Source organism: Citrus sinensis, chromosome 1, assembly GCF_022201045.2.
Source record: "Citrus sinensis cultivar Valencia sweet orange chromosome 1, DVS_A1.0, whole genome shotgun sequence".
NCBI classification, from domain to species: domain Eukaryota; kingdom Viridiplantae; phylum Streptophyta; class Magnoliopsida; order Sapindales; family Rutaceae; genus Citrus; species Citrus sinensis.
Window position 1 is genome coordinate 15,137,547 of NC_068556.1, and position 12,216 is coordinate 15,149,762.

The 12,216-nt window shown below is 32.9% G+C and overlaps 1 protein-coding gene across 5 annotated transcripts; it reads left to right on the forward strand.

Moving 5' to 3' along the window:
* Positions 1–960: 960 nt before the first annotated feature.
* LOC102608389 (uncharacterized) lies at positions 961–11,650 on the forward strand. Of its 5 annotated transcripts, none has more exons than XM_025092415.2 (19): positions 961–1,126; positions 1,609–1,650; positions 1,743–1,820; positions 2,810–2,860; positions 3,009–3,110; positions 3,997–4,108; positions 4,821–4,866; positions 4,969–5,040; positions 5,278–5,340; positions 5,435–5,589; positions 5,667–5,731; positions 7,763–7,913; positions 8,829–8,934; positions 9,024–9,159; positions 9,891–9,955; positions 10,073–10,237; positions 10,620–10,692; positions 10,783–10,861; positions 11,322–11,650. In XM_025092415.2, the coding sequence occupies exons 1-18, from the start codon at positions 1,123–1,125 to the stop codon at positions 10,839–10,841; spliced, it is 1,545 nt and encodes a 514-aa protein (XP_024948183.1). In that variant the 5' UTR covers positions 961–1,122; the 3' UTR covers positions 10,842–10,861; positions 11,322–11,650. The 5 variants fall into 5 exon arrangements, with proteins under 5 accessions (XP_024948183.1, XP_015389637.1, XP_006490730.1 ...); XM_015534151.3 differs by having other exon boundaries at positions 11,339–11,650; XM_006490667.4 differs by having other exon boundaries at positions 1,746–1,820; positions 11,339–11,650.
* Positions 11,651–12,216: the final 566 nt, after the last annotated feature.

The window sequence follows — 12,216 nt, forward strand, 5'->3', positions numbered from 1 at the left end:
ACCAATGAATTTATACAAGATAATTTTGTATAAGAGTTTGTCATTGTATCATCACTTATTAATTTTTGTAGAGGCTCATGTATGACAAAAATAAATATTGTAAAAAAATTAAATTAACACTTTTTTTGGACATCAATAAGAAAAATGAATATAATAACTCCTTAGCAGATGGCAGACTGTTCTACAAAAATTACTATATATTATTTTTTTAAAGTTTTTTTGGAATTAAATTAGTAATTTAATTTTTTATTAAAAAAGAAATATTATTGTACGAGGATAATATCACAAAAGCAAACAAAATAGAACAAAAAGTAATAGTAGGAGTGTCAATAATTTAACTGTAAAGATGTTTAAAAAGAATAAAAAATAATGGAAGGGGTGTCAATAATTTAATGACGAGGATATCTTGACTCTCGAGGTACTTTTGGTACTAGAGGACTAAATGGGTACTAACCATAAAACATAAGGACTAAACAAGTTTTTACCAAAAATAAAATTAACACTATAAAATATTTATTTTAGTATAAACTATTATATATACCTAATAAAAAATATTTTATTTGTGTATTTATAAATATATAAATAAATTGTATTCTCATGTTATGTCCCATTCAATTATTTATATTTTTTCAATAATTTAACAGTAAAAATTTTACTAAACACACATGACTACTTTTAAAATTCATAGTACTTTTGAAAATAAATTTACTAAATATATAACTAATTTGTTTTACAACTGATTATTTCTTTAGTACAATTAACTGCAATTATTTTAAACACTGTAACATTATTAAATTGGCCCTAAAATATAATTATGTTATCAATTAAAAAAATAAAATAAAGAAACCCGGTCGACCCAGACAACCGAACCACAACCCCAAATCCGAGCAACATGGTTCAACAGGTGGCAAAAGAAAGCGTAGGGACCAAAGGAAACCACAAGCGCACAACCATATTCACGTATACACACACAAAACGCACAGGTTTTCGTTTTATTCTTTACGCCGAGGGTAAGGGTAGCTTCCAGAACAACAAACAATATTATTACCACTCGCTTCTTTCACTCGATTAAGGAGGGGAAAAAAAAGAGAAAGAAGAGAAACCCTAGGTGCCTTCATCACTATGGGTAAGCTATCACGCGCTGCTTCGTTTCAATTTTCACTATCTGGAGCTTCTCATCGAATTGCGATTTCTTTTTAATTAATTGTTTTTGTTGGATCTGCTGATTTTTATTTGATTAATCTCTGATTGTTTATGCTCTGGTCTGATTTCAGTTGAACTGTCCGTTACGAATTTTAATTCGTTGTGATATTTTTCCCGATTTTGCGGCTGAGTATATAAATGTTTCTGTGCTTCGTTTATTTTATTTTGCAGTGGCTGGGAAATTTGGTTGAAGTTTAGTAAAATATCTTGGAATTGTAGTTTGTGTTTATTTTTTATTTAAATTTTTATTTTTCATGAATGCATGATGATTCTGGTGTTGCAATAGGAGAGATTTGTTTTATGTTGGCATGATGAACTTGTTAATAATTATGTTTGTATTCTTTGCTGATGACCAAATGTTCAAGAAATGTTGTAATTAACTTGTTTGAGTTCACCAATTGGTAGATATTGAGGAGGATATCCGCTCATTACAGCTTGACTCCGCAGGTAGTATTTGAAGGGTTCATGTAGTGAATTTTATTTTATTTTTGCTCTTCCTGTTTTTTGGAAATTTGTTGAATGTTTGAATCGAATCTTAGCAGAAGAGAATAATGGGGTGGTCAATCCTGGAGATGCAAGGCCAGAAGAAGTTGAGGTGGTGGATAAGATGGAGGAAGGTTGGTAGGATTGATAAATTTCATTGTAGCGCTTTTTTGTCAGTACAAATTTATTTTGAGAAAGTGTATAAAGTGCAATTGTGGTTGATGGAGATAACTTTTAGACCTGTTCAATGCCTAAATTTGGCTTTGTTGCAATCACATAAATATGATCAAAATTTTGAAATGAGAAAATTTCAATCAAAATGCTCCAAAACTGAAACTATTGGATTTTGATGGTTTTTTTGTATGTGATATATATAACTGTGACTTACTACACATTTTGATGTAATTGTGGTTGGTTGTAGCCCTCTTGAGTGAAATGGCTTTGTTTTTTTTGACTTGCATTCAACTCTATGATGTTTGTGGGATCCTTTATGGGAGTAAGAATTATTTCTCGCTGGACGGAATAGTTTCTCTTCACATGGTAGCATTTCAGTTGATCATGCATATTTATTTTTATTTCAACAATAATAAATGTAGAGCCGTCTTATTTTCTTCAACAGAATTTTAAGTTAAATCTTAATGCCATGCAGTAGCTTTTCATGCTGCTTGTGGATGCCTGTTAGGCTAGTGCTTTTGCAATCAAACTGGTTGCTGATTAACCTGTTGGAATGTCAGTTCACTTGCATTTGCCCTTCCTCCATTGAGTGTAGTTTGATTTATTCGGGAAGTCAATTATTTGCTCTGTTTTGACCTTATATTTAGCAATTGTAGTTGCTAAAAGCATTACAAATAATTGCTGCTTCAACTGTTTAGTACAATAGAAATCGTTTTGGTTTTTCTCACTTCTCTTTCCTGCAATTTGGAGCCATGCCCCTTTTTTTCACATGTTCCGAATTCCCCTAAGATTATTTGTAAAACACCAATCTCGTTGTTCGGCAAGAGAGTAATCTTTTTTGCATTAATAGTGCATTCTTCTTGTGCCCCAATGAAACTACAAATGGCTACAACCTGTCATATGAATTAGATTTGAAAATGTTTTACAAATTATGTTTTGATGCTTTTAGATTCAGAGGAGGTGCAAGCAGTATCCCAGCCTGTTCATCCTGAGCCTAAAGGTTTTACTGAACTATTTTCTGTTATGTTTTTAATTTTCATAATGCTTATATTTCTTTTTGCTAGTTTTTTGCTTAAAAGGCGGATAGCTTCTTCTTTGCTTAACCATCAAATCATTTCTCATGCTTATTGGTTGACCTGGATTTTTAGTGAAACACAAGGAAGTATCTGCGGTGGAAGATGCTGAATCTCAGCAAGAGACTGAAGGAAATAATAAGCGACACTTGAATGTTGTATTTATTGGTCATGTTGGTAGGTTGATGTAATTTATGGTTTTTTAACCTTATTAATACACAGATGTCATCATTTATTAAATGGCTTTATTTCAAATTACTCATCCAATTTTCCTATATGTCAATATATTTATGCATTCATTGCCCCTTATTAAGAATGTTATATGAAAATAACATACTGTCACTAAATACTATCAAGCACTATTCTCTTCCTCATGGCTAGGAACTGTGTGGTAAATCTGAAGCCTGTGGTGGATGATTGACCCTAGCTTGTTTGTGATTTATGCCTTCAAAATTAATTGAAGAATGCTTAATAAATACTTTGATTGATAAGGATTGATTACGTTATATATTTGAGTGACGCATTGTGTTTCAAATATCCTGGGTTTTCCGTTTAAACTGATCCTTCTGAGTAGAATTTCTTTTGGAGTCTTTTTATATGTTTTTATTACTTTTTTCACGGTCAAGAAATAGATTATTTCAACGGTAAAACTGTTGTTAAATTTCTGTTAACTGTAAGGTATTTATGTAGTGAGAGTGGAAGAAAAGGAAAATTTATCAAGACTTAGATCTTTCTTCTTTCTATGAGCAAGTAATGATAACTAAACTCTGCACCATATACTTTAAAAATCAAAGTTAATTTATAGAATTAGTTTATTTAATCCTGTTATTTGAATTTTGAAGCAAACCTTTTAACTTTTTATTTTTATTTTTTTTGGGGGTCCTGTGAAGGACTTTTCCTTACTGAAGATAGTTTTGTGAAAAATTTTATTTCTTGTTTTAATTACAAATACTATGGTTTTTCTCTATCTCTAAAAGAATAGTGTTCCATCTGTTTTAATATCCTAGTCTCCTACCTGAAATCAATGTGGTTGAACTGTCATATCTTGTGTGTGTTTTTGCAGATGCTGGAAAGTCTACCACTGGAGGCCAGATACTTTTTCTTAGTGGCCAGGTCGATGACCGTACAATTCAAAAATATGAGAAAGAAGCAAAGGATAAAAGTAGAGAAAGCTGGTGAGACTTCATTTTGGTTAATTTTACTACAGTTCCACTGCTGGGGAGCATACAGGCAGCAAAATCGCAGAAGGCTATACATTCTAGTATCATTTTATAAATTGGGAAGTTGATTTGCACCTTGTTTTGGGGCCAAACACTGGAATATTATTAGGTTACATAATTAAAGAGTTTTTCTTGAATTTTCCTCTGCATCAATTAGTCCTTGTCCTTGTCCTTGCAGTAACAGTAACAGCCACTGGATGACAATTTTTAAACAGCATTGTTTCTGCTGGATATAATTTCTTAACTATTTCCTTATGTATCAAATATCATATCAATCACACTTTCTGTAGTTCTGAAAGTTTGGAATTCTTTTCAAGAACATCTTGATGTTATTGTTTGTTTGTCTTTATTTTGGTCATATTTCTATGATATGCACTTCTGCGACCATCTAATTTTTTGTTTTCCCCAACTGTTTAAATTCCAAATACTCTGATGCCTGATCTTTTATATATATATATATATATATAGGCGCACTATTTCTATTCCTTTCAAGTTTAATTCCATTGCTAATTTGGGTTTCTCTAGATAATTCGTGTTGCTCCATGATAGTCTGCTTTAGTTCAGTTTGATGTTGTTTCCTTTTAGAATATTTGATGTGGTATTTTATGGATGTCCACTTCTTTACTAGAACATCCTTTGCTAATCTTGACCATTTTCTACATGTTAGGTATATGGCGTATATTATGGACACTAATGAAGAGGAGAGGATCAAGGTATTTTTTTAATATCGTAAAGAATTTGGCAACTTCAAATGCTGTGGTACTTTATTGAATTAACTGTTTTTATATAAATGAAATTTGTCACCTACTTTGTAGGGTAAAACAGTAGAAGTTGGAAGAGCTCACTTTGAAACTGAGACTACTAGATTTACAATTTTGGATGCGCCGGTAAGGGACTGTGTTTAGCTTATGAATTTATTTCTGTATTATTACTATTGTGGTCACTTATAAGTTGCTGTACATTGTTGTTGTTGGTTGGTCTGCTAAAGTAGAATAGAAAAAGCACTGAACTTGACCTTAGGCCATTCTAATTTGTTTAGTATAAATTGATTGCTGAAATCCATATTTATCCCTCTTTTCTATTGTGGGGAAATATCTTAACTTGTGCTTCTATGGATTCTTCAGGGTCACAAGAGTTATGTCCCTAATATGATTAGTGGGGCATCTCAAGCTGATATTGGTGTACTGGTCAGTTAGTGCTGATGTTTCTTTTCCTTTTTTTTTGGTGAGTTCTGCATTTTCAATGTTTTCTTGACCTCAGTGTCTGTGTGTCTCTAATTAGGTAATTTCTGCTCGAAAAGGAGAGTTTGAAACTGGGTTTGAGAAAGGAGGGCAGACCCGTGAACATGTCATGCTTGCAAAAACCTTGGGCGTGACTAAACTGCTTCTTGTTGTAAATAAAATGGATGACCACACTGTGAACTGGTCAAAGGAAAGGTGTTGACCTGTCTCATGACTTTCTTATTGTGCCTTTTCTGTGCTTTAGCTTTTCTTCATTATTGACCTTCTTACAGGTATGATGAGATTGAATCAAAGATGACACCATTTTTAAAGGCTTCGGGCTACAATGTGAAGAAAGGTATTGTATCATTGGCTTTATGAAAGACTTGTTAGAATTGTTTTGCCTAATAGTTTTATACCATACACATCATTTTAATTTTCATATTTTTATAAAAGCAGTCAGGAAAAAAGCTATTTATTGTTTCAGAGGGATAAAGTAAATAATTTTATCAGTTTACCTTGCAATTTTCCTAGTCCTGGGAAGGTTTTAAAATTCTTTGTGATGTGAGAGTCTGTTTGCCTGTTATTACAGAAGAAGCCCTGGTTCACATAGTCGCTTTTGTAATTTTCTCTTTATTTTGTTCACTAAGATTTTATTTGTTTCCTGCCAGGAAAAATAACTGCATTATTGTTTGACCAACAATGAATAATCTATTCCTGTTTCTGTCAGAACTATGTCTCTGAGAAGAGTTGCAGGTTTTAGGAGCGAATTCTACATTTTTTTTTGGGAGGGGGGGGGGGGGAACTAAGGGCATATTGGCAATAGCATTCAAGTAGATTTTGCGCTGGTAGAGCTTTTAGAACAACCCAACACACCAACCCCCACACACCCCCCCTTCTTCTTCCAACCAAAGAAAAAGGAAGGTTAATTTGTTGTCTATTATACCTTTTAGTAAAACTATAAATTTACTTTATAGACATGTTTTTAATGTTACATTACAAGAGAAATGAAAAAAATTGTAAAAACTAAATAAGAGTGCTTCAAATGATTTAACCCTTTAAAAGAGCTTCACTCCTCAACTCTACTGCCAAAACGCAAAATTTGAGCTCTTTTTAGTTAAGTTATACTAGCTTTTTAAACCCCAGAAGCTCTACTCTATTTGCAACCAAAGCTTTTTGGCATTAAAAAGAATTTCTTGGCCACAAAAGCCATATCAAAACAAAAAATTTGCAGTAAATGTCATTTTTCTTTCTTTTGCGAGTATCAGAAATCATCCTCAAGAATTTTTTTTTCCACATTATAGCTTTAATTTGGATATTTGATCATCATGGGTGACATTTTCAGTTGATAATTTCTTGGGTTGGTGACATATTAGCAAAAACCTTACGTTGGTCTTAGGTTCTTCTATTATGTGGGGAAGAAGTACTAAAAATATCTTCCCCTGTTGCTTGTCATAGAAAGGGTGACATGTTTCTGTTAGTTTGTTAGGGAGATGCAACCAAGGCATGGCATTGATGTTCAAAATTCCTTTGCTTGTCCAAGGAGTGAGTTCTTTTCTGATTGGCAAAGTTCCTGTTCATTGAAATAAAAGTGAAACATTTCCATAAGTAGATGCATTGTGGTTGTTGGAAAGGACATGCTGTTTTTGGTTTCAGTGTTCAAAATTTTTTATTCTGCATAGTAAGTGCTTTGGTTTTGTTGAAATGAGTCAGTAGTAATTCTTCATTTGAAAGTTCTGAAAAAATGAATTTTCAATTATCAATATGATTTATTTTATTCTTTGCATCTTACTACTTTATCATGTCCACTTCTTGAGGTAGGATCTGTAGTACCCTTTATTATACACAAATTATTACAGAGTTTTGGCCATCGTATCAAAACACATCCCATGATGCAAAACTTGTATTTAATGCACAATTGTATGCATTTACTTTTTGCATGTGTAAGATACAATCATGACCATTCAAAGTGTAAAAAATGAAGGCTATTGATCTTAAACCTTGTCAGTTAATGTTTTGTCCCTTTGATATTTTCAAAATGTTTGAAACATTATGTACCATAGGAATTAAATTATTGAAGAATGGGTCACTTTCTCGGATGCAGCATCTATGAACTTGATACAGGCTTTCCATTAGCCAGCCTTTGGTGCAAGACACTGGCTTTTCCATTTCATTTCTTTTAAGCTCATGTATTGAGGTTCTGTGTTTAGTACTTAATGATTATCATGTTTCTTTGAATTACGCTGTATTAAAGAAAATCTTTGTGCAGAACTTAGCTTCTTGAGTGATTGATTGGCCATTTTGCCTTCATAGTTTGCTGCAGAACGATTTGATAGCATACTTGTATCTGGTTGTTTAATGCTGCGTTTATTCTTATATAAATTTGCAGATGTGCAGTTTCTCCCAATATCTGGTTTGATGGGCTTAAACATGAAAACAAGAGTGGACAAAAGCCTTTGTCCATGGTGGAATGGCCCCTGTCTTTTTGAAGCCCTTGATCGTATTGAGATAACTCCTCGAGATCCTAATGGTCCATTTAGGTATACACTAACCTTTTACGTTTGGATTTTCATTGTTCTTCTTCTTGTTGCTGCCACTTAAATTGGTTTAAATCTCTTTATGTACAGAAGTTTTTTGTGATTTTATCAACATGTTCACTATAGTGCTAGCACTTTTTTATCATCTGTTTTAGTATGGGGTGCTTTGAATGAGTGACATTATTTTCTTTTGGAAAGATCCTTCGTCTTGAAAATAGAGTTATCATCCTTTCACTATGCTGAGTATTGCGAAATAAAAAGCCACTACACGAATCATTGGAAAATGACACTTCTCTCGTTAGCTTTTTAAAAATAACTGTTTACTGCACTTCTGTCACTTTCATTAGTTGACTTATAAAATACTAATTTTGCCCTTAATGAATAACTCTGACAATAAAAAGAAAATGATACAAATTAATGCCATGTGAATTTATAATTTTACCTTGCTCTTGGTGTGAAACCATTTAAATTGAAAATGGTGATTAAATGACATTATTGCCCCTGCAATTGATCTGTTGCATGATCAATTGTGAATTGGTGGAAACGTTGTAAACTGATATTTTTAAGAAGTTAATGTAGTAAAGTATTACCTTTCAATAATTCTTGTATTGGTATGTTATTTCGCAATACTTGCCGTAGCCCTTAGACTTAATTGCAAATTTGGGTTTTGTTGAAGAAAATACAATTTTGTCCGTATAACGTCAGTGTGACATCATCGTTAGACTAACGACAATGATGGAAATGTATTAAACTGTTCTTTTTTTTAAAGTTAATGTAGTGAAGTATTACTTTTCATTAATTCGTGTAGTGGTTTATTATTTTGCAATACTTGCCGTAGTGAAAGGATGATAACCCTTGAAAATATCCATTAATATACTTTTTCAGAACGGTTAATTAAATTTCTATATTTGATTGTAGGATGCCTATAATTGACAAATTCAAGGACATGGGAACTGTTGTTATGGGGAAGGTGGAATCTGGTAGTGTACGGGAGGGGGATTCCTTGTTGGTCATGCCAAACAAGGTATCTGCTCTAGACTTGCTTGTTTTCTGACCTGTTTCATTCTTTTATACCTTTGTTTTTGTTAATTAATCTAACACATCAATTTGCAGGCTCAAGTTAAAGTTCTGGCCATATACTGTGATGACAATAGGGTTAGGCATGCAGGACCTGGTGAAAATCTACGGATCAGATTATCTGGAATTGAAGAGGAAGATATACTATCTGGTTTTGTCTTGTCAAGTGTTGGTAAGTTCTCTTGCTTTCTATTACTTTTTGGGGGTAATAATTTATTGGTACAATAATTGAAAATGTTTGGATTGCAGTTACAGTTTTTTGTTTTCTTACAGTAATTCTTAGTAGATAATTGTCCACTATTGATTATGTGGTGGTGTTAATTTTTGTTCCTCCTTTTTTAGCTGATAGGAATGACATTTTGAAGATGTGTTTTGATGTTTTAGAAAATTGCATTGACATATTTGGCTCTTAACTTGTTATGCTCAGTTCAATGCTTTCTGATATTCAATTGATGTTTGTAACGGCCTAGTTTTGCTTTGCTTGTTGGTAGACTGCTTATTAAAAAAAGAAAGAACTATTGCAATGTAGGGTTTTACTTTTACCAGTAAGTTAATATTCGGCATGTATATATTGAGGTTTGGCATACTTGCCTGCTGATGCTTGATTTTAATTAGGTTATACATTCTTCCCTCTGATAATAAAGAATTTTATTTGTTATTCAAAGCTAAGTTCAGACAGAAGTTTATATATTGAATGAGTATATTTTCGTATTCTTTTTCATATGATTGCAAATAAAGTTGTAGACTTCCATACTGTGCAGTGGAATCCATTTATGTTTATTATAATTCATTTTATTTTAGGAAAATATGATTTAATTATCCCAATGCATTCATGTTTATTTTACATTTTTATTCTTTGTTTTCCATGTATTGTTTTGGTGACTTAATTTTATTTTACTGCAGCAAAACCAGTAGCCGCAGTCACTGAATTTATTGCCCAGTTGCAGATTCTTGAGTTGCTGGACAATGTATGCATGAGAACTTTGATTTCTTTTTCCAGTGATTCTTTTTTGTGCAAATTGCATTTTTTGAATTTTAGTTGGTGAATGCAAATTCTGTAACCCTTGGATTTTGTTGCTCTTTAGGCAATTTTTACGGCCGGCTACAAGGCTGTTTTACACATTCATGCTGTTGTCGAGGAATGTGAGATTGTTGAACTGCTACATCAAATCGATCTGAAGACGAAGAAACCGATGAAAAAGAAAGTTCTCTTTGTTAAGAATGGTGCTATTGTTGTTTGCCGTATTCAGGTTTGTTGCATGTCTTGATTAATAATTTTATAAGTGTGGTTTTGTTTGTTTATTTTTTACTTATAAAATTGGCAATTCTCTTCTTTTCTTTCCCTTTCCCCCATTATTATTTTCTATAAATGTATAAAAGAATGAGTTGAAAGTCTCCCATGTGGGTTAAGACTCATTGGAGAACAATGGAACTAGAAGCGGAAATATATAGTTTGGACATGGGAATTTTCAGCAGATGGGTGGTGCCAAATGATTTAACGTCTTTTTGATATTCTCTTATATTGATCCTCCTAACAAAATGTGTACCTTAGGTGAACGGGTAGTACCAAATGAATTTGAGGTCTTTTTCATATTCTCTTATGTTATCCTCCTAACAAAATGTGCACCTTAGGTGAACAATTCGATATGCACTGAAAAGTTTGCAGATTTTGCGCAGCTGGGAAGGTTCACACTTCGCACTGAAGGTGATGATGGATGGTGTCATTATTATTGTTATTATTTGGTAATTAATTATGATTTCTTTGTTTCTAAGTCATAACGTGTTTGTCTTTCAGGGAAAACAGTAGCAGTGGGTAAGGTGACTGAGCTTCCTACAGTAAGCAGTAGTGCTTAAAACAATTTTGGCATCTAGAGGTTAGGGTTATTTATATTACTTTGTTGGATTTTCTTTTTCCATACCAAGTTTCTTGAACATGTCTGTTATTCTCGTGTTCCACTTTCCTGTCATTTGGAAATTAAGTGTTTTAAAAATTCCTCTTAGTAAATGAAGTTATTTGTTACCTGTTTTTTGTACATTTGTCTTCACATCTAAATTACCTGGTCTGAGTTTGGAGTACTGGAATTTAACTCATCAATTTTCGAAATTGAGCTTACTTTATTTTCATAAATTATCTTTAAATTTCAGAATATATACTTTTAGGTTTATAAGAACAATCGCTAGCTGCCATTTAGGTTTTCAAGCTTGAGCTTAATTTCACCACGGGTTAAAATTCTGTTGACTATTGCGAAATATTACTGGTCGATCATGTCTGCATGGAGTGTGTGCTGATACTGCTGGAAAAAATGCCAATCGTCACCACTGATATTTTGATAGTTAATTTATTCTGACAGGTGAGTTGAATCAACAAGGCTTTTTGAGTAGCTATTTTTGTCCCAGCTGAACGGGGTTTGAATTGAAATAGCATCTCCTGCAACTTATTGAAATTCATTGATTCAGCCTTTGCGAGAAACACACAGCTCTTAATGGCGCTTATGTAGTGCACTGCGTTATTGATGGTTTTGTTGTTTGATGGGTGTTAAGTATGCACTAATTTGTTCACCCATTGCCATTTTTACAGCTTACATATAGTTATAATTGATATTTTTGTCAGTCAGTCTGTTCAAAGTTCGCTTAATATGAGTAATATTTTTGATGTTCTCTTACCTCAAGATTTGTCTCTTTGAATGAAACTCATAAATCTTTGTTTTTGCATGGCATCATGTCTTAGAAATCACTTTTCGGTCTCCGGTTTCTACTGAATTGGTTGTATCTTCCTACGTCAATTGAGTGTTGCAACAATACAGTAACTATCCTAGCCTAGCCTTCAAGCAATTCTGGTGCAATTGCATCTTTATTGCTAAGTTCAATACTGTACAAGGTCTTGGCTTCGAGCCACTAGTGTGCGTCTATTAACTAAAACAAAGTAAAAGTAGTTCGATTCTGAAAAGGTAACTCAATTCTGGTTATTGCACTGCACGGAATTATGCGATACTTAAGCCTTCAACTATCTATCTTGATCGTGTTAGGGCTATTATGTGGTGGATAAAGATATGGAATGTGGTTATTTGTTTTCTATTCTTAGCCTCTATCATAAGACTTTCACTGATGGGCTCCTTGGAGAACAACCCACTTGGGGAATCTTGTAGCCCATAAATGTAATTTGCATAAGGGGAACTTCAATGATAAAAAATTATTTTTGAAATATATATATATATATATATATATATAT

Coding starts and splice junctions, on each gene's coding strand:
- LOC102608389 (XM_025092415.2), top strand. Junction 4,867..4,968: donor ATGAAGAGGAGAGGATCAAG/GTATTTTTTTAA, acceptor CCTACTTTGTAG/GGTAAAACAGTAGAAGTTGG. Junction 8,935..9,023: donor TGTTGGTCATGCCAAACAAG/GTATCTGCTCTA, acceptor ATCAATTTGCAG/GCTCAAGTTAAAGTTCTGGC.